Here is a 26994-nt window from a genome sequence, read left to right as displayed (position 1 = left end):
ACCTTCCCAATGTCCTGGTACCCTTTGAGAACAAAGGACAGACATCATCAGAGCAACAATATCAGAGCCTGAAGTCAGAAGCACCTAAAGTGACTATAGAGCCCAAAGAGACTCAGCAATTGGAAGAGATTGAAGAGCTCTCCTCTCTCCCTCCTCAACAGCTCTGCCCTGCACCTCATGCAAATGTAGGACATTGATCTCCACAAATAAGTAGAGAATCCTATTCCAACTTTTCAACAGGAGATATATGTATGTATGTATATCAGTGTTAAAGAACTGGTCCCTCGAACAGGGATGGGGGTGGGGGAAGTTCAATATTCATCCAGAGAGAGGTCATATGAAAGGGGTATTGGCAAGACACCCTACAGTGATAGCAATTCCAGGCTCTGTGGTACATGGATGGGTTCTAGGCTGTTTGGGCTGGGGAGAAAAAAAAGGCCCTTTCCTCCCTGTTCCCCTCTCCCCAAACATCCACTCGGTGGCTTGGATGGGCTATGGGCAGAATTATGTGGCAGACATTTCATGCCCTGTTAATCTTGACTTATACCATGGCTAGTTTTGCTGAACTGGTTTTTTTTTCTTCTCTTTTTTATTCTTTGTTACAAAAGAGAACTCCCTAGGGAGAGGAGAAAAGGAGGAAGAATGTACATGGAAATGAAAGTGATATAAAAATAAAAGATATCAACAAAACATTTTTAAAAAAAATTATCTGCATCCAATGTGTCCATTTCCTCATGGGAAAGAACGCCGTACTCCATGTTTTAAGCCAAAATCTGTCAGAGATAATTTATTAACATCCAAACATTTCTGCTTGGAGAGACTCTCAAACTGGCAGAGATCCCTCAACTAATTGGACTCTCTCTCTCTCTCTCTCTCTCTCTCTCTCTCTCTCTCTCTCTCTCTCTCTCTCTCTCTCTTTCTCTCTCTTTCCCTCTCCTCTGTCTCTCTGTCTCTGTCTCTCTCTCTTTCTCTCCTCCCTCTCTCCTCCCCATCCCAAGCAATTTCTACTTATATTTTATAGTGGTCCAGAGCAAAAGACAAATTTCCAAAGCAATGTGAAACACTCTCATAGTTTGAGTTCAGGGTTTTTTGATTTATCAAATGGAACAATGGTAATACTAATGACAATGTATCATAGAAGGAAATCTGTTCATGAAACCTCATTCCATCTGGTCAAAGGTGAACAGAGACATCTCTCTGGATTGAGTTAAATAAAGACATTTTTATTCTTGATTTGATCACTTTAAATAAGACTTAGTTTCAGAGAATTGAGATCATTCCCTGGAATGGTCTCTTATGTGTAAGTGAGCAGGGGAGGGATTTATTGAACAAATCAATAAAATTACCTCACCTTACCTAGAATAAGTAATAAAATACTCAGCCCTTAACCTAGCAGCAACTTATCTTGAGCAAATCAAATCAATCAATGGCATTCCACTTAAGTGTGAAAAGGTCTCGGGGCATCTAGGCGGTACATTGGATAGAGTACTGGCCCTGGAGTCAGGAGGAGTTGAGTTCAAATCTGGCCTCAGAAACTTACTAGCTGTATGATTTTGGCAAGTCACTTAACCCCAATTGCCTCTTTAAAAAAAAAAACCACAACTTTATATGTTGAGAATTGGATATGGGGTGAGAAGAGAGTGAGAGGTTAAGGATGACACCAAGAAATCTTCTTAATTTGACCGGTTGATCACAAGCTTCCTAGTCCAACCTCACATAACCCTTTGTTTTATAAATCTCTAACGCACTTATTAGAATGATGCAATTTTCCATATTGGTGTCACTCTATTATATGGTAGGGTCTTTAAAGAATTAGGATGATTAGAACCAAGAGGACAGCTAGATGGCAAGGGCAGCTAGGTGGCACCATAGTTTACAAAGCACCAGGCCAGGAGTCAGGAAGACTCATCTTCATGAGTTCAAATCTGGTCTCAGACACTTCCTAGCTATGTGACTCTGGGTAAGTCACTTAACCCTGTTTACTTCAGTTTCCTCATCTGTAAAATGAGCTAGAGATGGAAATAGCAAATCACTGCAGTATCTTTGCCAAGAAAACCTCAAATGGAGTCAGGAAGAGTCAGACACAATTGAAACAACTGAAAAACAACAAGCTAATGAGAAGGCACTGGAATTTGTTGCGTGGAGGAGTGACAGGGTATGACGTGTTTTAGGAAAATCACTTCGGCAGTTGTGGGTGGACATGAGGTTGAAGTGGGGAAAAGACTGAAGCAAGGATGCAAGTGAAGCCATTACAAGAATCCAAGTGAGGGGTGGTGAGGACCTGCGATAACATGATGGCTGTACTGGTAGAGAGAAGGGATGTTGTGGAGATACAAATGAACAGATTTGGCATCTGATTGGCTATGTGAGGTGAGTGAGAGGGAGAAGTGAGCATGACACTGAGATTGCAGACCTAGGTGACTGGAGGACCATGGTGCCCTCAAAAGGTACAAGGTTAGGGGAAAAGATAACTATTGTGGACCTGTTGAGTTTGAGATGCCTATGCCTTCCTGTTAAAAATCTTTAATAAATCTTTGATAAGGTGATTTGGGAGTGGAGCTCAGTGGACACTGTGGCTGAATATAAATCTCGGAGTCATCGAAATCGAGAAGACAATTGAGTCCATGGGAGCTAAAGAGATCATCAAGGGGCAGCTAGGTGGTGCAGTAAATAGAGCACCAGCTCTAGAGTCAGGAGCACCTGAGTTCAAATCTGGCCTCAGACACCTGACATTTACTAGCTGTGTGACCCTGGGCAAGTCACTTAAACCCATTCCCTAACCAAAAAAAAAAATTTAAAAAGATTAAGACATCATCAAGAGAGAACTGAAAAGAACAGAATGAAGACAACAAAACAATAGATGAGAGGAGAACTTAGGACACGGCATAAGAATACACCCATGTTCGATGGCCTATAGATGATGGCCCAGCAAAGAAGACTAAGAAGGAAGGTCTCCTTCTCATGGGCAAGTGTGCCCAGTGTGAAGAGTGAAGAGGGATCTCTAACACAATTGGAGTAAAAGAAATTCTGGGAGTGTGCAGGCATTAGGATTCCTCCAAACACCCATTCCCTCCTTTCCATGTCTCCTTCCCCAGAGCTGAATCAGCTACCCCTGTTGCAATCCAAAGGCCCCTACCTCTTGTAAACCTTCCATGACAGAATGGTATTAGAGGTAGAGGGAATATATCATTCCACCTGCACCTCCCACAGCACCTGCTCCAGTCTAGCAAAGACTACCCCAATTACATCCCACTGCCTCCTACAACCTCCCCAAAGCAAAGACTGGAGATAAGCTTGGCTTAGTGAAAAAAATATCAGGGTCCCAATCCCACGTCAGATCTGAGCTTGTTTCCTTATTCATACAAATGGGATAATAGAGCTTACGCTGCCTAGCGCTAAGCTGTTTTGTGCATTAGTGAACTACTTATAATAATAGGGGGAGGTAGGGCTTTCTTCTGTCCCAGCTGGGGAATAGCACTCTTGGCTTCCATTCCCTCATTAGAGGGCATATCAGACCAAATCTTTCCCCTTCCCCCCAGTGACCATTTTCCTCCCCATTAAGCCTCTTACAACACTTCCTTCCCACACCCACCTTGTCATAGTAAGGCAAAGAGATTGGATGAATTCAGAGCCAAAGTTTATCAGGCCTTGCAACCACTTTGAAAAGAAAGTCTCCAATGCCCTCTACTGGCCCTTTCTCTTTCTGTCCTGGTTCCTCCATGGTTCCTGGTGAGACAAACCCAGTGGAGTGGCTTGGAGAATCCCAAGAGGCCCTGGTGCCCACACAGTCCCCTTAGGCATAGATTGCGTCGAATCCTTTATGACTCCCAGCAGTAGCACTGACACATACATCCCACCATTACCCCCTTGATCAGGGCCATGGAGAAGATGAGGTAACTTTAGAATTCAGAGGATCCCAGAAGGGATCTGAGAAAGTCTAATAATGGGGTAGCTAGGTGGTGCAGTGGATAGAGCACCGGCCCTGGACTCAGAAGGACCTGAGTTCAAATCCAGCTTCAGACACATAACACATACTAGCTATGTGACCCTGGGCAAGTCACTTAACCCCATTGCCTAGCCAAAAGGAAAAAAAAAAAGAAAGTCTAATAATGCCCTCATTCTATAGAAGACAAACTTGAAGGCCAGAGTGAGGGAAACTAACCTTTCCAAGGACACACAGCTAAGCAGCAAAACTGTGAATTCTCTTCCATCACTATGGTATTTTTCTTGCCCATATCCTCAACTAGACTTGTCAAGTCATGGTAACAGCAATATTGTATGATGATCAACTGTGAATGACTTAGCTCTCCTCAGCAATACAACGATCCAAGACAATCCCAAAGGACTTGTGATGAAAAATGCTGTCCACATTCACAGAAAGAACTGATGGCGTCTGAATGCAGAATCGAAGCATACTATTTTTCACTTTATTTTTTCATATTTCATTTATTTATTTTTTACTTGTGGTTTGTGTCTTCTTTTACAACATGACTAATATAGAGATATGTTTTGCATGATTGCACATGTCTAACCTATATCAAGTTGTTTACTCTCTCAGGGAGGGGAGAGTTGGAGGAGGGAGGGAGGAACTCAAAATAAAAAAATGAGGGTCCAAAATTGTCTTTACATGTAATTGGGAAAAACAAGGTATTCACTTTAAAAATAAAACAGAACAAAAATAAAAGTTGTCAAGTCAAAAAGCATTTATTAAGTGCTTTCTATGTTCAAGGCACTGTGCTAAGCTCTGGGGGTAAAAATAAAGTGAAAAACACGGTCCCTTCTCTCAAGGGGCTCACATTCTAATGGGAGAGACAACATGCAGACAACTGTGTACATATGAGATCCAGGGCACACAGTGTAAGCGGAAGGTGATCTCGGTAGAAAGTGGATGGGTTGGGGAGGTGAGAGGGAGGTGGAATTGGTGAAACTTAGGCTTTACGTGGAAAGTGGGTTTTGAGCTCAGTCTTGAAGGAAGCCGGGGAGCAGAAGTGTGGAGACAGAACATTGTAGGGGAAAGGAGATGAGTGTGGGGCATGAGGAACAGCAAGGAACCAAGTGCAATTGGATCAGAGAGTTCACAAAGAGGAGCAAAGTGTAAAAAACTGGAAAGATAAGAAGGGCCCAGGTTGTGAAGGGCTTTAAACAACAGACAAAGGGCTCAACATCTGATCCTGGAGATAGATGAAGTTTATTGAGTGATGTGGTCAGATCTTTGCTTAAGGAAAATCACTTGATCTACCCTATAGAGCTGTGGTTCTCAAACTTTTTGGGTGGCTAGGCAATGGGATTAAGTGACTTGCCCAGGGTCACATAGCTAGTAAGTGTTATGTGTCTGAGGCTGTTTGAACTCAGGTCCTCCTGAATCCAGGGCCAGTGCTCTATCTACTACACCACCTAGCTGCCCTTGCCCTTAACACTTTTAATAATTACTGAGAACTCCAAAAAGTGTTTACTTATGCTGTTCAGGTCATTTTAGTCATGTCCAATTCTCCGTGACCCCACTTGAAGTTTTCTTGGCAAAGACATTGGAGTGGTTTGCCATTTCCTTCTCTAGCTCATTTTATAGATGAGGAAACTGAGACAAACAGGGTTGAATGACTTGCCCAGGGTCACATAACTAGTTAAGTGTCGGAGGCCAGATTTGAACTCAGGAAGGTAAGTGTCAACAGATTTTTGAATGCAGTCCAAACTGGACTGGTCTCTAACCTGGGAATGGCTGGAGCCAAACGGAACAGGCTAGAGGCAAGTGTGTCAGTACATAAAGTAGTGGCATAATTTATTTCAGAGTAAGGAAAATGACTTGTATGTAAGGAAGCCCCACCCCCTCCTGAGAAGGAGGGCTTAACACGTTGGGGTATAAGCAATGCTTATATACATAAGTGGGCTGGACTGTGACATAATCATTTTTAGGTCTGGAGTTACTGTTCTCGTGGGTCCCGTGGGAACGGTATTGTCCCCAGTTTTGGGGGTTGTGATTACTCTATGGGGTACAGAACCAGAGTTCTTTGATGAGAATAGGAGTACAGTACAAGGAACAGGGATTGTGAGCACGTTTGAGACGCGATGGACATTGACTTTCAAGACCCTGGGACATAGACGGAATGACCACCTGGTGCGCTACACTTTGCCAGAGGGTGAGATCATCCAGAGCGCAAAGGATTATAGTTATGCCAAGCTCAGGGCATAGTCTGCTTGCTGGGCCTTAGCTCTGGGAAACAGGATATTTCCAAAATATTTTGACATAAGTCTAGCTGACTCTAGGTCTACTACTCTATCCCCTTTGCCACCTAGCTGCCTCATTTACTTATGAGTGCTATACTATTGATGGTTATCATGTTAAAATTAAAATTGATAAATTTTTTAAAAATTCATTAATTCATTAAAAAGTAACAAAAATTATCCATTACATGTGAACATAAATAACATATTTGTCATGAAAATAACTGTAATTTCTAAAACAAAAAAAACTTTCGTAGAAGAATGGCACTGTTCATGTATTTTTGAAAGTCGTTTTAATGTCTGGCTTAATAGACGACATCTGGATTCTCGTGTCTGCATTCAATCTGTTGTATTCAATCAATTCAAAAGTTGTTTTGGTTGAACTATATGAAGAAAACTCAGCCTCACACAGATATATAGTTAGAAAAGGGAGTAATATTTTAATAGGACAATAATGGCTTAGTATTATTATGAAAATAGTTTTGACCTTAATGACCCTCTGGGTCTCATAAATTCCTGACACACCCCCCCACACACACCCAGGAGTTCTTGGAACACACTTTGAGAACCCATGATGTTGACTACAGTGTGGACATACTTGAGGTAGGGAGATCACTTAGAAAACTGTTGCAATAGGGTAGACAAGAGGTAATGAGAGTCTGTACAAGGATGGTGGCTGGTGAGCGGAAAGAAAGGGACATATGGGAGATACTGTGAAGGTAAAAATAATGATTTTTGACCACAGACTGCCAATAGGAGATGAGTGAGAATGAGGAGTCAAGGGTGACAATGAGATTCCAGCCCTGGATGGGTAGAAAGATGTTGGTACCCTCAACAGTAATAGGAAAATTGGGAAGAGGGGAAAGACAATAAATTGGGCAGAGGAATAAATTCTGCTTTGGGCATATTGAGTTTGAGATGTCCATGTGACATTAAAGTAGAGATATCTTGTTGGAAGTTAATGGTTATGAGACTCGAGTTCAGGATTAGAGCTGGATATATAGATCTGGGAGTAAACAGCACAGAGATGTTAGTTTAACCACCGTAGCTAATAAGATCACCAAGTACAGTGAGAAGAGAGGAAAGGGCCCAAAACAGAACCTCAGGGGACACCCATGATTAGTGTGTGGGACCTGGATGAAGAGCCTTCAAAGGAGACTGAAGAGTGGTCAGACAGGTAGAAAGAGGACCAGGAAAAAGCAGTGACATGGAACAAAGAAAAGAGAGGGGAACCAGGAAGGGGTGTTGAACAAGGTCAGATGCTGCAGAGAGGTCAAGGAGGATAGAGATCAAGAAGAGACCACTAAATTTCACAACTAATAATTTATGGCAAGGAGAAAGAGGAGGGGGTACAGTTCTGGAGGTAGTAAGTTCAAAGAGATTAGGGCTATCACCATTTACTTTCCTTTTCCCTGGTGGGTAAGGAAACTATTGTCCTGTTCCTTGTTTTTTTTTCACCCATTTTGGCCTCAGCACCAACCCTTTCCTTTACCTGACTCTCCTAGTCAGATTCCTCTGCCTGGCACCTCCAAACCGGTGTAGTGGAGAATGCTGGATTTGGAATTGGTAGCATTGGGTTTAAGTCATCATACAATGTTGGGTATTTCTTCCCATGCCAGATCAATACATGGAGGCAGTATTTTCAGAGGCCCCTGATACTGTCTGTCCCTTCCTGACCTGATAAAAGCGAAAACAGGGCATGGTCTCCCTCTTCCTCTTGCAGGGAATGAAGAAGTAGTGGCAGGAGATTTCCAGTCAAGATGGCAGCTGTGAAGGATCATAGAAAAGCCTAGATCTCCCACATAAACTCTAGAAAATATCTAAAAACATCCCCCAGAAAGACAAATGACGAAGACATTTGAAGATGAGCAGAAGTAAGTTTCCCCTCCAGTCCAGAACTGCAAAAAGAGAATCCAATGCCAGCTCTGGTAAACAAGGAAGCAGCAGAGGGTGGGCTAGGGAAACCAGTGTGATTCTCATAATCCACTCTGAAATTGAGCCAAAAGCCATCGGGGGTGGGGGAGTAAGGGGGAGCTAGGGCAAACTGCCAGAAAGGGACCTGATGCCAGCTAGGGCTCTGAACAAGGATATTGCAAGCCAGTGCCAACTCAGGTAAATGTGGAATTGGAAGAGGTCAGGAAACCAGCCCACACTGCCACAAAGGGCCCTGGAGCCAGACAGCACTTTGAGCTATCACAAGCTAATACCAGCTCTGATAATTAAGTGACTAAAGCCAGATCCAGGCCCTGGTCTGTCAGAACATGAAGGAAGAATTACCCTCATAGGTCACTATACAGATGAACAGGGCCCAGCCCCGTGTTGGGTGCTATGGGTAGGTGCTAGTGCCAGGAGGGCTGAGGAGGAGGCCTGAGACCAACTTGTTTTCCAGTACCCTCAATTTTGTTAGGCTTGTTGGGATCACAACAGAGAAGGGAACCAAACCTAATTAAGAATTATGAAAATAGCTCAGATTTTTATAATCTAGCCAATACTCACTAACATTCAGACTCCTTAAGAGTCTGCCCAATATGATGGATGTTCTAATAAACCTTGTCTTTGGCTGGAAAAAAAAAGGGATTATGAAAAGAGAAGAAAAAACAGAGTAACTGAGATCTGAACCAACAGTGGGACACCAAGGATTGAGTCAGAGGGTGGGGCTCACCCAGGCTGGCAGCAGTAGCAGCATTCAAACTACAGAGAAGATGGAGCCCATGGAACCCATACAAGAACGACACAGTGGGCTGGACAGAGCACAGAAGTCTAGACCAAGAAATGAGTCTGAGAATATGAGTAAACAGAAGAAAATGCTGAACACCATGAACTGAGAGTCTGGGAGGAAAAAAAATGAAAGTAGAATAAACAGCTTAGAAGAGAAAGGGAAAACTTTACCCAAGTATTGCATTCTTTGAAAAATAGAGCAGAACAAATAGAATTCATTATCCTCATGAGACAATAAGAAACGTTTGAACAAAGTCAAAAGATTGTTTTAAAAATAGGAAAAAAATGTTATCTGTAAAACAACAACAACCTGGGAGACAGATTTTGAGAGAATTTAAGAATCACTGGACTCCCTGAAAAACATGACCAAATATAAAACCTGGAAGCCATATTACAAAAAATCATCAAAGAAAACTGCCTGGATCTTTTAGAACCAGAGGGCAAGGTGAAAACAGGAAAAAAAAATCTACCAAACACTTCCTGAAAGAAATCCCAAAATGAAAACACAGAGGAATGTTATAACCCGAAAAAATGCTATAAACAGCCATAAGGAAAGAGTTCATATACTAAGAAACCACAGTCAGGATCACAAAAGATTTGGTAGTAACTACTGTCAAGCTAGATAGTGTAACGAATAGAGTGCCAGGCCTGGAGTCAGGAAGTCCTGAGTTCAAATTCAGCCTCAGACACTTACTAGCTGTGTGACCTTAGGCAAGTCACTTCACTGTTTGCCTTAGTTTTCTCATGTATGAAATGAGCTGGAGGGGGAAATGGCAAACCATTCTATCTAGTATCTTTGCCAAGAAAACCTCAACTGGGCCCACAAAGAGTCGAACTCAATTGAAATGACTGAACAACGACAACAATAAATCAGATTCCTACTCTTTCTTCATCCCTTCTTTGTAAAGAGGGGCTAGGAGGGAAAGAAGGAAAAGAGAAAAACATATGATGTGATTGGGCTGAGCTCACCAAAAAAAAAAATAGAGAAGGATAGCAGAATGGATTAGAAAGAAGAAGCAGGAATACAATGTTTATAAGAAACACACTTGAAACATTTCTAAAGATTTACCCAGAGTTAAAATGAGGATCTGGAATAGAATTTATTATGCTTCTGGGTAATTTAAAAAGCTGGTGTAACAAATCTCAGACAGGGAAACAGTAAAAATTTACATGGATAAAAAAGATAAGTAAGAAAACTAGATTTTTGCCTAAAGGGTATAAAAATGATATCCATACTTAACTTCTGTACACCAAATAGCACAGCATCTAAGTACCTGAAGAAAAGTTAATTGAATTTTAGGGAGAAATAGGGAAAAAAAAGGAAAATAGTTTGGGAACTCAGTGTGCCTCTTGACACTTGGAGATATATAATTTTTTTAAAAAGATAATATCAGAGAATCATAGATAAAGAAGAAAGAAGTTAAGGGCTTGAATAGAATTTTAGAAACATTATGTATTATAGAGCTCTGAAGATTACCAAAGGAGAATATAAAAGACTATGCATATATGCTCAGTTATATTTGGCATCCAAAAAAATTCACCATGTGCTAGGGTAAAAATTTCATAAATAAAATAAAATCTCAAACAAATGCAGAAAAGCAGATATATAAAACACATACTTTTACTTATCACAACACAATCAAAATTATAATTAATAAAGGACATCTTATGAAAGGCTTCTTAAGTGGAGACTAAATAATTTAATTCAAAAGAATTGTTAGGTCAAAGAACAAATCATAGATAACTGCATTAAAGAAAATTAAAACAAAGTGTTATCATACCAGAATTGGAATCCATTATTAAACACTTTTCATTAACAAAATGGAGCAATAACAGATCAATGAATTGGACCTGTAACTAAAAAAATAAGAAAAGTCACAAATAAAAAAATTCCAAATAAAGACGAAAATGGAAACCCTGAAAAGCAAACAGGAGAAAAAAATTGAAAACAAGGAAACCTATTCGAGTGATAAATAGCTAATTAATTAACTTAGCTAATTAATTAACTAGCTAATTAACTAGCTAATTAATCTGACAAAAAGAAAACCAAATTGCCAATATAAAAATTGAAAATGATGAGTTCATGACAAATAAGGAGAGAATAAAAGAAATTACTAGAAATTATTTTGCCCAATTATATGCCCACAAAATAAATTAAATTAATGTTTACAAAAATATAAAATACCCACATTATTATAACAATAGAGATAATAAATAATCCAATCTCAGAAAAAATGGAATTGAACAAGCAACAAATGAACTCTCAAATAAAAAAAAATCTAAGGCCATTTGGGCTGAGAAGCAAATTCTATATAACATTCAAAGAACAATCACCTCCAGCTGTACATATGTAGCACCCCCTTGGGCTCATTCTCCCAACCTTTACTTGTACTGGCAAGCTACGTTCCCATCATCTACTGTGGTTCCCTCAGTACCATTAACCAGTTGGTATCATCTCAATATCAATTAAGCAGTTGATATCAGATAGATTTTACAAAATGATATTTACTGAGAAGGTATAGAAAAGACAGAAGTGCAAAAAACATTCCTTCCTCCACAAACCAAGGCTGAACTCTCTCCTCTGCGTACAGTCCTGGAGAGAGTGCCATCAAACTTAAAGTGGTGGGTTCAAAATATTCCCCTCCCCATTCCTCCCCCTCAACTCCCACCAACCTTGAGGATACTTCCTCCTGAATACATACAAAGCTCCCTGGAAAGAATGAGAACAAACTTGGAGCACAATAACAAAGAAACACCTATAAGAAACACATGTGGCCAAGGAATCCCTCTTGGTCATTGGCCCTTTTCCTTCATAGTTTTCATAAAGTTCATTTCTGTGTATGGTGTAACCAGTGGATGAATCACTCCCTTGCCTGCAAGAGAGTATGTCTTAACTCCTTAATTAACTTATGGCGGGGCTGGGTCAAGCGGGTCATTCCTCAGGCCTAACTTCCATCTGCAGTTGCTAGACCTCTGATAGATCTTCCAATCTTTTCAAAGCTTTCAAGGTTGTAACCTGGCCTGTTCTGTTTTTGAATACTCATTTACCTATGACCAAGAAAGAATAAACACAAGAGGTACAAGAAACAAAGGGTGCCATGGGTTTTTTTTAGTAGACACACGATGGCCAGGTGGGAAAATAAATCAGCTGAAGCCATTCTCCTGACCTGGTAACCCACAGCAATTCTTCCTCACCTGAAAGCTGCAAAATACAAAAGGGGCCAAGGGAAGGGAGTATTGATCCCTTTGTACTGGTGCTCAGTATTCAAACTCCTTCCGTCTCTGAAAGTCAGTTATAAAACTCATCACTGTAGACCAGCTCCTTAGTCACTCAAGGCCAGAAATGGTCTCCCCAAAGTCCAACATATTGGATTGACAGTGGGTAGAAAATATTGTGCACTCTATATGATCTACCAGGAAGGTCATCTCTGCATATGCTCTAAGGATTGGACCCTTGTTGGCCAGTCCCCCACTACACACAAATTATTTGTAAAAATAGGGAAATAAGGTGTCCTACCAAACTCCTTCTATGAGAAAAGCCATTTGATATATCCTTTCCCATCACATACTTTTTGCTCCTTGGCTTCCCATTGATGCTGAACTTATCCTGTCACTTACATCATGATTCTGAAGCTCATATACTTTCTGTATATTCCATTCATGACTAAACCTGGAGCCAGGCAGCCAAATTTAATAATAATTGCTAACATTTATATAGTACCTACTACGCATCAGGCACTGTGCTAGGCACTTTATAATTATTATCTCACTGGAGCCTCACGACAACCCTGGGAGGTAGGTGCTATTATTATCCCCACTTTACAGAGGAGGAAACTGAGGCAAACATAGGTTAAGTGCTTGCCCACTGTCACACAGTTAAACATCTGAGGTAGCATTTGAATTCATGTATTACTGATTCTAAGCCTAAGTTCAATCTGCTGTGCCACCTAACTGCCCCAAATTTAGGGTGAATTTAGAGACCCTCTTCCTGCAAGATCTCCCTTCACTTATCCAAACCAACCCATCACAACATCCAGTTACTAAAAAGAGAAGGATTGCAGTAGGGAAAGAAACTAGTGGTAAATAGAGCCCCAGAAAGTAAAGAGTAATTCAGGGAGAAAAAAGTTGACTGCCCAGATTATGGTTGGAATACATGACCACCGCTGGCATCAATGAACTATGTCAGAGCATTTTAGTTTGCCTATAAATCACAGTCCACTTCAGATTTGACATGGGGTCAGCTGCGTGTTCATGGTGTAGTTTGGGACATCGTTTATGGGGCTATTAAAACTCACAGTAGCCTGATGTTTCATGGGATAGCTCCCATTAGTATCATTAGTAAAGGTGACTCCCAAATCACTGCCAGGGTAGGGGTGTCACAAGTGGATCTAGTGTGGTCCCTCTCCACAGTTCTGGAACTGGTTATTCCAAGTCTGTTTACTCCCTATGGAAGGTTTCCAGAAGGAAATACTATAGTCTTGGTGAAATGAAGGGTCCATTTCCCCTTTACTCCTTCCCCATTGATTTCTCCATCACTGGGAAATGGCTGAACAAGTTATAGAACATAAATGAAATGGAATAGAACATAATGCCATAAGAAATGATGAAAGCGCTGAGTCCAGAGAAGTATGGGAAGATTGGTATGAACTGATGCAGAGAGAAGTGAAAGAACCAGAAGACCTAGTTTTTTGATGGCCATTTATTGTAAAGGAAAACAACTTTGAAAGACTTAAGACCACAAATCAATTCGATAGTTAATCATGACTCCAGAAGACTGATGATGAAGCATACTCCCCACTTCCTTTTGGAGAGCATTGATGGACCATACGTGAAGAATGAGACACGCGTTTCTAGACATGGCATTTACAACATGAAATCATTTTGTTTGACTATCCATTTGTTATGAGTGCTTTTATTGGGAGTGGAGGGGTGGGAAGGGAGTATAACGATAGGGATGAAAAAAAGAGAAAGTAAAGAAAAGAACATTAATGAAACATTTAAAAATACACAGACGAGAGAAGGGAGGGTTCAAAAGAGGACAACAACAAGTGGGACCACATTGGTAATACAATGTTAAATTTATAACACATCTAAATGAACAAGTAAGTTACATATAGTAGAGTAACAGTTTCACACAATCACCATTTTCTGGCCTTCTTTGTATGAGAATGTTCACACTGATCAATGATTTCCTAGTTCATAAGGTTTTTGTTTTCGTTTTTTAGGAAGTAGAGACAGCAGACCCTAAATGCCTAGCACTAAGGATGAAAAAGGGCAAGAGAATAGGCATTTATTAAGCACCTACTGTATGCCACACACCATGCTAAGTGTATTATAAATATCTTCTTTGATCCTCACAATAATCCTGTGAGGTAAATACTATTATTTTCTTCATTTTACAGTGGAAGAGAATAAGCATATTAAGGACCTGCTATGTGCCAGGTACTATACTAAGCAGTAATAGTAGTGAGGTAAGTGCTATTATTATCCCCATTTTACAGTTAAGGAAATTGAGCTATAGAGAGGTTAAGTGATTCGCCCAGTGTCATACACAGTAAGTGTCTGAGGCTGGATTTGAACTCACTTAATAATAATAATGATAATAATAGCTAACATTTTTAGAGTACGTACTATGTGCCAGGCACTGTGCTAAATACTTTATAGTTATTATTTCATTTGAAACTTGCAACAACCTTGAGAGGTAGGTGCTATTATTATCCCTATTTATAGGTGATGTAACCGACATGGACAGAAGTTAAGTGACTTGAACAGTGTCACAAAGTTAGTGTCCGAGGTTGATCTACCTTGACTCCAGGATTGGGGCTCTATTCGGCGTGCCACCTAGCTGCCTTGACAGGTTTCCCCCCCTCTAAACAACTTTAAAATAATGCCTCAAATTGAATTCTGGTGCAGCAGAACCAACAAAAGGTTAGGTGAAACAATTTTCTAGCTGAAGACAACTTAGGAGGTTGGCAGGACAGCATGTCTCCCCAGGGCATCGGCTGGACCTGAGGCACAGGGCAGGATGTGGCGTGGAGCCAGCAGCAGGCCTTGGAGGTAACCGCACTGGTGGCAGCAGCAGCTTCCAGAGCCCCCAGCACACAGACAGTACGTGGGGTGTACAAGTGCCCAGCAGGGGATTACAGGGGACTCTTTTACTGGCACTGGGTGCACTACCCAAAAACAGTTCCAGGTGGAGGTCCCATGGTGAAAAGGAATATTAGTGCACTGGTGCTTGTGACCATGGGGGAGGGAGGTCCCCGGTCACAGTTTCAGGGTGGAAAGGAGTGCTTGTGGTCACTCACAGGCCAGAAAAGCAGTGACCACACCTCTCCTTAGATCACACCACCTTGGCAGAACGGAAAACTTTCAGAACTCTAGAGCTAGCTCTGAAAACAGTAGAATAAAAAACCTGAAGCTTGGGATAGTACCCCCCTCCTCTCCAGGAGCAAAGCCTAACTTTAACATAAAGTCAAAAGTCAAGAAATAGGCTGGAAAAACGAGCAAACAACAAAAGAAGAAACTGACCACAGAAAGTTACTATGGAGAAGATCAAGACACAAACCTGAAGACGACCACAAAATCAAAGCAGCTACATGCAAAGCCTTAAAGAAAAATGTGAATTGCACACAAGCCCAAAAAGGGTTCCTGGAAGAGCTCAAAAAGGATTTTAAAAATCAAATAAAAGAGGTAGAGGAAAAATTGGGAAAAGAAATGAGAGTGATGCAAGAAAATTATGAAAAAAAGAGTCAACAGCTTGGTAAAGGAGGCACAAAAAATACTTATGAAAATAACATATTAAAAAACAGAATTGACCAAATAGAAAAAGAGGCATAAAAGTCCACTGAAAAAAAGGACTCCTTAAATGTAAAATTGGCCAAATGGAAAAAGAGGTATAGAAGTTCACTGGAGAAAATAGCTCTTTAAAAATAAGAATCGGGCAAGTGGAAATTAATGACTCCATGAGACATCAAGAAATAGTAAAAAGCAGTTAGAGTGCAGTTATGAATGTCCCTATTCTAAGAGAGGTGAGAAAATTGCAGCAGAAAACCCATCAGGGTAAGGGATCTTCTAGCCTGGAGGCTGGCAAAGCATAATGGATAAGGGAGACCCTTGGGTCTCTGGCAAAGCAGCAATCCTGTGAAACTTGTTTGGTCCGTGATCCTGTCTCATGTTGTTTCCACTTTGTTTAGTAAAAAGATGTGGAATAAAAAGTCTTGGGTTCCAGTTCCTGTTGTCTTACCTTTAAAATGGGGGTATTTCTCATAGACTTGTTGTTACGAAGGTATAGTGCTACATAGGCAGCTAGAGGGCGCAGTGGAGTCAGGAAGACCTGAATTCAAATGTGGCCTCAGATACTTCCTAGCTATGTGACCCTGGGCAAGTCACTTAACCCTGTATGCCTCAGTTCTCTCATCTGTCAAATGAGCTGGACAAGGAAATGAGAAACCACCCCAGTATCTTTGCCAAGAAAACCCCAAATGGGGGTCACGGAGAGTCAGACACGACGGAAACAATAGAGCAGTAACAATAACTGAGTACTAAATAATGTGAGTGTTCATTGACTTCTCCTCTAACCAGCGGTTTCTAAAGTGAAGGTCATGGCCTTACCCCAATAGTGTCAATGATCAGCCAATCAGAAGATGCAAAAATGGGTCTAATCTTACCCTTCTCCACAGACTTACCAATCTTTATTCCCCAAGTCTCCCTTCCTCTTCCCTCTCCTTCCTGTTCAAGCTCCCAATTTCTGCCCTAAAGCAATTACAACCTCATTACTACTTAGCACCGCCCCCCAGTGGCTGCCCAGGTGCCACTGAGGATGCTTCCCTCCTCCCACCAGTCCTAGCTGCCCGATCATGGCGTGACTGTAGCGGGCATCTTTCAAGGCACCATGTCTGCACTTGGGGTCCTCCTCAGCTCTTCATATTCTCTCCAGTGGGTCAAATGTAAAATCCTAGTTTGGCATTCCAAACCTTTCCATTCTTCCTACACCTCACTCCTCCCCCATCACTCCTTTCACAAGACACTCTATCCCAGGAGAGAATCTGGCATCCCAGGGCCCAGACACAAGTCATTTTCACTGGCTGTCCCCCATACTCTTCCTCCCTGTCTCCACCTAATGGCTTTCCTGGCAACCTCCAAGTCCCAGTTCAAATCCCACCTGAAAATCTACCAGAATCTTTTCCCAATCCCACCTTAATGCTAGTAGCCTGTATAGACTGTCTTAGACTACAATCTCCTTCAGATTGGGACTCTGACCTTTCTTTGGAGCCCCAGCATTTAGCACAGTGCCTAGCATACAATAGGCACTTAATAAATGTTTTATTGACTGAATGATTCCATATATCCAATTGGTTGCCAAACATTTTTGTTTCCAACTCCCAATCTCTCTTACCTGTCTCTCTCTTTGCTCACCCTGCCATGCCCCTGCTCAGGCCCTCGTTACCTCTCACCTGGACTACTGCATTAGCCTCTTTGCCTCAAGTAAGTGTCTCTTCTTCCAATTCATTTTCTTCCATCTGCAACCAGTGATTTTTCCTTAAACACATGTGAGATGTCGCTCCCTTGGTTAAGGACCCTCTTGCCTTTTGGATAAAATAGAAGCTTCTCTATTTAGCTTTTTTTAAGTCCTTCAGGCAGTTAGATGGCACAGTGGACAGGACCTTGGGCCTAGAGTCAATAAGATCCAAATTCAGATACAGCCTCAGACGCTTACTAGCTGTGTCAGTCTGGCAAGTCACTTAATTTCTATCTGCCTCACTTTCCTCAGGTGCAAAAGGGGAGATAATAATAGCACCTACCTCACAAATGTAATATTTGGAAAGCATTTAGTACAGTGCCTGGCACATAGTAGGTACTTTGGGCAACTAGATGGTACAGTGGATGAAGCACCAAGCCTAGAGTCAGAAAGACCTGAGTTCAAATCTGCACTCAGACACTTACTAGTTGTGTGACCCCGGGCAAGTCACTTAACCCCTCTTTGCTTCAGTTTCCTCACCTGTAAAATGAGCTGGGGAAGGAAAAGGCAAACCGTGCCATAAAACTCTGCTAAGAAAACCCCAAATGAGGTCACAGAGTCAGACATGACTGAAAAAATGAATGAACAACAAAAATCAATGTTTGTTCCTTCCCCCTTCACAAATTGACAACAGCCTACCCTTCTGGGTTTATTACACATCACTCAGTTAATTATGATTAACTTTGGTGGTTTAATGTTGACTTCAGGATCAAATAGGATTTCCTCATTGATTCTTTTTAAATGTCTGGTTTTGTATTTTATAACATACATACTATTAGTACAATAGTGGGAATAAAGGCTAGCCCTGTGTTAATGATATTGGGAACTCCCACATACTCAAACTCTCATTCCCAGTCACGTTGGCATTTTCTTGGCAACTCTGAGCACCTGGATGTTAAATGACTTTCCCAGGGTCACACAGCCATAATGCATCACAGGCAGGACTAGAATCCAGGTGCTGCTGGCTTCCCAACCAAATCTCTAACCCGCTAAGCTAAGCTTGATTCTCCAGTACAGTGCACATACATAATTTGCAAATAAGTAAATACACACATATTGGCAGTGTGTTTTCCCACTTTATTTTTATTGTTAGGCATGAGCAACCATAAAAATTTCAAATCCACTGACTTAGACTGCAGGCTTCTTCTAGGCAGTAGGATTCATGGACTCCACTCCCTGAGCATACAGCTCTCTAACTGCTGGTCATATAAAGGTGGCGATCCTTTTTATTACCGAAACTGGTCACCAGGGGTCAGTGTGGACTCCCCAGGGCTAAGTCCCTTTGATGGTGGTCAAGGACAAGGAATTTGCCTTGATAGGGGTGCAGAATAAATGATGCACAGAGTCACGGATAAAGATCGTGAGCCTCATGGCCTGAAGATTAAAATCGAGGTGCTTCATTCCATAGTTGTCTCTTTTTCCATTTGTCCCTATTGGGCCAGTCTTAACTCAACTCCAGGCTGAGGCATGGGATGCTCACTCATTTCTGTAACTGTTGTCTTTTAAGGACTATGTAGGCCGACAGATCCTGGACTCATGGAGGTCAGAAGGCCACCATGAGCACCTGGGAACACCTGGGGCTTGAAGAATAACCTGGAAACTTGTCTTCCTCCTTCGGTGGGCTCTGCACAAGTTAGTGGCTCCCAATGGCCAGCCAAATAACATTCAAACTCCTTTTTCTGGCATTCAGGGCTGTGCAGACTGCCCCGCCCCCTCCGCTTCTAGCCTTGTCTCTTTCTATTCCCATTACTTCTTTATACCACTACCTAAGTGATCTTGGTAAGTCACTCAATGGGCGTTTCTCCATTGGCCCCATGCGGCCTCTTTCCTTATCCACAAAGTGAGGGGGCTGGACAAGATGATGTCTAAGGTCCCTTCCAACTCTGATGCCCATAAGCCCAGCTTTCTGCACTAGGGGACCGAGGGGAAGGAAAGATTTGGGAAGGGCAGGGTGATGTAGGCTATCTCCTCCTTCCTACCAAATTGCTGGGTACTCAAGACCTGCTAGATACCCCACCCTGCTGAGCCACAGGACCACAAGCCCAGCACAAAGGAAACTCTCTATTTATTGGTTAAACTGATCCCTCCCTTTCCCTTTCTCAGCCCTCCCGCCCCACTGTGTCTACATCCCACTGTCCAGGTGCGTCCTGGCCTCCAGCAGGGCTGGCTCAGCACGGGGGGAAGATGTCTCTGCACTGCTGGAGTATCAGCTCAACCACCTGGTTCTGAAACACCATGGTCATGGGCATGTTTCCCTCCTCAAACTCAGGCCGCAGCAGCGTGGGCCCAAAGACGATCGCCACGCTCTGTACAGACATGCGATTTTTTTCTTTTTGCTCGATCACCCTGAGGAGGGAAGGCACAGGGATCAGGGTGGAAAGACAAGTTGTGGATGGGGACGTGGGGCTCCCCCTAACCCCACTGAGAACTTCTGCAGAGCTTGAACTCATATGCCAAGCCCCGGTGTCTGAGCTGAAGGGTTAACCCCTCTGGGTTACCCACCCCCCTCTGACCCCAGTAAGAGAAGAATGACCTTTCCTCACCTGCAGAGGTGCTGGAAGAGGAGACGCATGGTGTTGTGGTTGGGGGCAGGAAGGGAATGCACCAGGTCCCGGACGCAGCAGCTCCGTTGGGCCTGATCCTGGAGTTCTGGGGTGAGGGAGCGGGTACAGAGAGAGGAGAGAACTCAGTCGGGAGGGTCTGGGCTGGAAATTGTTCTCTATATGGTGCAAGGAAGAGCTGAATTCCCACTCTCAACTTAGCAAAGTCTTTCCTTCTTCAGCTTCCTCCTGACACTTAGAGGATGGGGCTGGGGAAGGCAGAGGGGAGGAGAGAAGCTGCCTGTGGCATAGTAGAAAGAATGCTGAACTTGGGAGTCAATAGGGAACTGTGTTCAAATCCCACCTCTGATATTTACAAGCTATGGGACTCTAAGCAAGCCATTTAGCCTCCTGAGCCTCAGTTTCCTCATCTATAAAGTGGAGATAATATCCATAGCACTTAGCTCGCAAATGAGATAACGTACATGAAATTTTTGCAAATTTTATATGCTCTAGAAATGTTAGTATTTATTAATAAAGGAGCTGCCTGATGGCATTGTGACCATCTATATCATTCCATCTCTCCATTGCTATCTCTGCCCTGTAAGCTTGACACCACCACTACCACCAGCACCAGCACCAGCCCTGGCCTCAGCCCACTCACTGATGGCTGCGATGAACTGGCGGAAGTGAGAGAAGGGGAAGAGCGGCTCAGGCAGCTCCCGGAAGAAGAGCTTCAACGCGCCGGTAATGACGTGGACGTCCTCCCATCGCCCATCGTCCAGGTCCAGCCGTTCATCTGAAGGAGAAAGAGAAGAGAGGGGTGGGAATGAGGGGAGCTGGCCCGAGTCCTCTCTTCCCAGCTGTCAATGCAAGGGTAGGAGAAAGAGGAGGGAAGGGTGCCTTGGGCAAGGAGGGAAGAGGCCCAGGGGCCCAGGGAATCCAAATGAGGCCTTGACTAAGTTTGAGAGAATTGACATCTCAGATGCCACAGGGCAGGTGTGAGGGATTTGTCATAGTCGTTTCAGCCATTGTCTGGAGACTGGCCAACCAGTGACTTCCAGGTAGAGGACTATGGGAGGGGGCAGCAAGGTGGTGCAGTGGATAGAGCACTGGCCCTGCAGTCAGGAGGACCTGAGTTCAAATCCAGCCTCAGACACTAACTGTGTGACCCTGACTGCATCCAAAAAACGGGGTGGGGGGGGAAGAGAGGACCATGGGAACTCCAGGGCCAAGGCCCTCATAACGAGGGGCTCCTCTTCTCTGTGGGCCACAGAACCCAACAGAAAACACTCCCCCACTGTCCCATCCCCAATGCGGATGTCTTAGCACATTCTTTAGCTTAAAAGAAACAAGATAAGACTCAGGTAGACTCACCATGGTCCACTTTGTAACGCAGTTTCTGGATGGTGGCCAGATTCCCACTGATGCGGTACAGTCCATCGATATCCAAGCCTAGCAGAGTAGAGAGAGAAGCTGGCTTTCACTTCTTCCAGGAAGCCCTCCTGGATTCATTGGGGGACAGAAGGGACATAACTCCCCTTTGCCCACTATCACCACTCACCCCAACAAGTGATATCTTTATCTACTCTCAACAAGTCATGTATTTCTCTTGTGGTCTGACTCACAGCCTTCCTTGTCCAGCTTTTACTCTGCTGCCTCTGTCTTCTTGTTTCTATAAAGCACACAGTCTCACTTCTCATGATGAAAACGGCATTCTGTCTAACTGCATCTGTATTTCAGATTAGGTCTCTCCACCCCCACTCTACACTTCCCATAAGAGCGGGGCTCTTCTCCTGGCTCAGTATAGGACCTCACCTAGTACCCAGTTCAATAAAAGACTCAGGGTGAGGTGGAAGAGAAGTCTGAGCCTAGAGGGCAAGAAGGAGGGGAGAGAGTCAGATTAAGGGTCACTGGAAGGCTCCCCTGGTTTCCCTGCAGCCTACCCCAACCCCTCGTCCTCCCTAGGCTGGAGAAGCTCCCATCTTGGGAAGGGAAGACAAGAACAGTTCTTAGTGCCCACGTACCCCGAGACTCCACCGTCCGGATACACTGCTGCACGAAGCGGGGTATGAGGCTGTTCTCCCGCTCACATAACGTAGACAACGCACAGCCAAACACCTGGTCTGGAGGGCAGACGGAAGAACCAGAGCTCAAGTACCATGAAGGTTGTCTCCAGATGCCCCCTCCCTGGCCCTCAGAAAACAGATCTGGGAGCGGGGGAGGGCAGGGTGTGGAACAAAATACACATAGCCAGCTATCGGGCTCTATCTAAAGATGACAAGAGGGACTCAGAGAAACCCAGAAAGACAAAGCAGAGTGAAACGAGCAGAACAATTTATACTATAATGCCATTGCACAGAAAATGATTTGGAAAGATTGAAAAACTCTGGTCAATGCAATGACCAACTATGATTCTGGAAGAGCGATGATGAAGCATGCAACCCACCTCCTGACAGAGAGGTGATGGGCTCAGGGCGAAGACTGAGACATGTTTTTGGACATGGCCAATTGGGAATTTGTTTGTTTTTACTATGCATATTTGTTACAAGGTTTTTCTTTTTCTTTTTTTTCTATGGGGGGGGGAAAGGAGGTGGAAAAGAGAGAAAATACTTTTAAAAAATCCAATGATACACATATCTATATTACCCATCATACCTCCCATCCTGACTCTCTGTTGTGTGTGCATGCTCAGACAAACACACACACACACACACACACACACACACACACACACACACACACACACACACACACCCCCTACCTTTGATGTAGCCCTTATCCCGAAGGGACTGCAGTGTTGGTCTCCTCAACAAGAATTTTCGGAGTTTGTGCCGAACTTTGCTGGAGTCATTCTCAGGACCCATGGGACTCACTGTGGGTGGCAAGCCAAGCATCCATTAGGGGAGCTACCTGGGAGCCCAGGGCCCTAGGTACCAAATAACCTTCAAAGAGAACTTCTTCATCTTACATCAGGTTGCTCAGAGATTTCTCTCCAAGTCTACCACTGAGATGGGGTGGAAGACTCCCCTGCCCTGTGATGAAAGTGCCCTTTCTTCCTCACCTCCCTCTTCTCCATATCTGCCACCACCTCCCAGTTCCCAGCCCCACTTACTAGGATGTTTCTTTTCCTCTTCTTTCTCCTTTCCACCTCCCAGTCGCTCACTGGACCCAAAGTCAGCACTGTTTTCACTGTCCGTCTCAGGGCAGGCATCTGCGGACTATAGTCATAGAATCTCAGAGTTGGAAGAGGCCCTCTTTTCAAATCTCACTTCCCAAAAGTAGGAATCCCATCTATAGCATTCCTGACAGGTCCTCCTCTGGGGTCTGATCTGCTCAAACACTCACAGTGATGGGGGCTCACTATCTCATATGATAAATTTCCATTATTGGACAATGGAGAGTTTCTCCCTTTATCAAGGTGAAATCTACCTTCATAAATTTAAAAGGTAGCATGGGATAGTGCAATAGTTCTAAAATATTTTGGGCTCAGGACCCTCTTTCTACTTTTAAAAATGAGGATCTCAAAGAGCTTTTTTGTGAATTATATTTATAGACATCTACTATATTAGAAATTAAAACATCACAATATTATATACAAATAGTTTTGACCTCACAGACCCCCTGAAAGGGTTTTAGGGACCCCCAGAGATTTTAGGGCTGCACTGTGGGAAGAACAGCTGGTTTGGTGGAAAGGGCACTGGATTTGGAGTCAAAAAGATCTGTGTTTGAATCCCACCTAGCTAGCTGTGTGACCCTGGGCTCGTCATATAACCTCCTACCTGCCTACATTTTCTTTTCTGAAAAATGGGGAGGAGTTGACCTCGATGGCCTTTAAGGTCCCTTCCAGTTCTAAATCTAAGATCTTATTATACACCATTGCTTATACCAAGCTTGCAGTCTATTCATACCTCCAAAGCAGGGCTGTGTCATGGACCTCTTTGGCAGGCTGGTGAAGCCTGTGGACCCCTTCTCAGAAGGATATTTTTTAAATAAAATAAGATACATAAGACTACAAAGGAAACTAATAATATTGAAATGAAGGTATAATTTTTTTCCTGTCTAAGTTCATAGATTCCCCTGGAATCTATCCAGGGACTTCAAGTCAAGAGTTCCCATTTTCTAGATGTTTTTCTTATAAACAACTGTTAAGTCAGAACTTCCCTATCCTGTACCTGTACAGTTGATTATTTTAAACCCAAGTGTGGGATTTTATGTTTTGATATTTTGATGGACCAGTGGTCTTGTCAATGTGGGTACTCCTTCCAAGTGTATAGATCATAGCCCACCCATGACTATCATTTTGAATTTTTCTTATCTACATCCTCTCTTGAGCGTTCCACAGGGGGTTCCTCCCATGGTGTTGGGGGTTTTCCTCCAGATCTCTTAACATTTTGTGGATACCAATGGACCAAACAGTCTATGGGATCTCCCTCCTTCTTGATAAATGACCAGCCAACCTCCCCTTCCGGTCACACAGCTCCTGTGTGACATTCTTTACGCTGCGTTTCCAGCAAAATTTTACCACTGGTAGATGTCATGTCACCACCCATGACTCTCATTTTGCATTTATCCAAACTATTAAATTTCATATTGCTAGTTCTCTGGCCCATAGAGCCAACCTGTGCAAATACTTTAAAATCCTGATTCTGGCATCCACATTCAGTATCATCCACAAAATTAGTAAGTCTAACTCCAGTTACAGTAGTCCCTTCTACAGAGACTTGGGCATTATTACTCTGTCTTTAATCAGGAATAGAAAAGTGGCAGTGAAACTGTCATCTGGAGACTTAACTGGCAGACCAGGAGAGAGACTTTCAGAGCAAGAAAGTCAAAGCACTGAAGGAATGTCTTTGCTGAGAGACTGCGTTACCTTTGAGAAAGACTAAAGAGACATTTCTTGAAAGAACTTTCAGTCTTAAGTTGTTGAGAAAGTACCCAAAGAATTTCTAAGAGACCTTGACTGACAATCTGAGAGAGCAGTATGGTGGGGCTGGCTTTCCAGAGTTGAGGAGAAGTCAACAGTTGCAGTTGAGGGGTATAGATGACTGGCTATTATCTTTCTTACTGTGATATATTATTTAAATATATCTTTGTATCATTTGTCATAATATTAGTAAATTGTATAGCCAGTAACAATTATGTTTATTTAATCCTATAAGAATGGAGGGGGATGAGGGGGTCTGAGAAAGGGAAAAGAAAAGAAAAAGCTTATGAGAAAACGAGTTTCCTTGGTTTATTTAATAAACTGGTCAGAGATAAATGGCTAATTAATGAGAGTCACGTATTCCTACTGATTTATAAGGAAATATCAGAATACATCTTGACTTCTTTAGAAGTCAGGATAAGAGTAAGGTAACAGTTTAGGAGCTAGCTGCCTGGAAGTGGAGGTCTGCTGTGGTTGTCATAGGCTGCATGAGAGAGAGGAGGTAATTATTTGTAAGAATCCGCTACATAAGCATGTCATTTCTGTCTTTAAGTTCTTAATTTAAAAATACACATAAGCTATAAAAATACAAAAATAGCAATAAGGTCAAATACGGCAAGGTGGAAGGCAGAGCCTGTGGTAGACCACTAAAGAACAACTCTCCTCACTCCATCCAGAGTGACATCAATCCCTCAATCAACATTTTTGAGGTATGGGAAGCCATCTCACCATGCTATAGAAGACCAGGGTCAGGCCTGTTGTAGCCTCCATCTTGACCCTGCTGGGGATCAGGTCTCACTTCTGAGGGATCTAGGTGGGTGGATGGATAGGCACTGGGGCCTTTCTTTCCTTCTCTGTTAAACTGAGGGGTTTGAAGTAGCTGATCCCTATGGTCCTTCCCAACTCTTGATGCTAACTATGAATGATATCCCTTATCACACACAGAGCAACCATGCAGCAGAATAACCAAAACAGAATGAAAAGTAGGATTTCTATAGTGATAGCGAATTATCTAATCTAGTTCAAGGCTGTGAATGTTGGCTCCCAGTGCCAAGGACAGGTTTGATCTCAGCTGGAAGATAGGTCCATTCCATCTATGAACACTGGTCCCTTTCTCTCTTGGCTCTTTTCCTTGTGAATTCTCCCATCTCAAACCATATCTCCCCACAATGAATGCTGTTACCTGCTCCTGGATGCCCTGACTGATAGCCTTGTACCACGTCCCAATAATGGCCTCTGAGTCGTGCTGAATCAGGTACTCAGAGCCATCTCGGCTCTGGAGCTGGAACGGCAAACATTTTCCACGTAATTCAATACGGCATTCCACCGGCATTCTTGATCAGAAGAGGGAAGGCCCTGATTTGAGCTGAACTTCCCCACCCTGGCTTAGAGTATTCATTTATTAAGTACCTACTATGTGCAAGGGTCATTTAAGTCTTTGTTCAAGTTCTTGATTTTAAAAAAATGTCAAACAGGACAAGACAGAGGACAGAGCCCTACGGATAGCACACCACCAAAGCTACCACCACTCATTAATCATCAACTGTATTACATCATAAGACTGTATTACCCATTGTGGATATAAAAACAGAGATGAACTCAGAGAGTTTATGATCAAACGAAGGAAAATACATAAACACAATTAATTATGAAACAAGGGGGAGTAAGGTAAATGGAGCAATTTGGAGTAATTCACAGGAACACAGAAGCACAGATATAAAGCTACCAGGGACTCCAGAGGCTATTTAGTCTGACATAAGCAAACTGAGGCCCAGACCCATGGGCAAAGCATCACGAGAAACTTGTAGACGGTAGAGCTCTCTTTCACCCTGGGCTGGAAGTGGACAGGGAAAGTCAAGCAAGGCTTTATGGCACCCAAGTTAGGTAGTTTTGTAGGACTTCAACAAATAAGGTAGGGAACAGGGAGAAGAGAGGAGAAGGAGGGTCCATTCCAGGCAGGGAATGCTTCAAAAGTAAAGGCATGGAAGATGGAGAAGACAAGCTTAATAAGATGAATATGGGGGTTAAAGTAATTGGCTGTTCTAGGTTGACTAGAATATACCCATGAAGGG

The 26994-nt window shown here is 43.0% G+C and overlaps 1 protein-coding gene across 4 annotated transcripts in view; it reads right to left on the bottom strand.

Annotated features, from left to right (window-relative positions):
* Positions 1-18511: 18511 nt before the first annotated feature.
* The window catches only part of ARHGAP27 (Rho GTPase activating protein 27), a 67904-nt gene continuing 59421 nt past the window's right edge, over positions 18512-26994 (bottom strand). For 3 of the 4 annotated variants that reach the window (XM_020997527.2, XM_020997531.2, XM_020997530.2), the window contains 8 exons: positions 26106-26204; positions 23111-23216; positions 22760-22870; positions 22023-22121; positions 21373-21450; positions 20660-20794; positions 19999-20104; positions 18512-19801 (listed from right to left, as the gene is read on the bottom strand). In XM_020997527.2, the coding sequence (XP_020853186.1) occupies positions 19624-19801; positions 19999-20104; positions 20660-20794; positions 21373-21450; positions 22023-22121; positions 22760-22870; positions 23111-23216; positions 26106-26204 (912 nt within the window). In that variant the 3' untranslated portion in view covers positions 18512-19623. The remainder of the gene's footprint in view (positions 19802-19998; positions 20105-20659; positions 20795-21372; positions 21451-22022; positions 22122-22759; positions 22871-23110; positions 23217-26105; positions 26205-26994) is intronic. The other variant, XM_020997529.2, reaches the window with a different exon arrangement.

Source organism: Phascolarctos cinereus, unplaced genomic scaffold (assembly GCF_003287225.1).
Source record: "Phascolarctos cinereus isolate Bilbo 61053 unplaced genomic scaffold, phaCin_HiC Scaffold_5;HRSCAF=322, whole genome shotgun sequence".
In the NCBI taxonomy this organism is placed as follows: Eukaryota; Metazoa; Chordata; class Mammalia; order Diprotodontia; family Phascolarctidae; genus Phascolarctos; species Phascolarctos cinereus.
The sequence above is the reverse complement of the archived record's forward strand: the minus strand, read 5'-3'. Positions and strand labels throughout refer to the sequence as shown.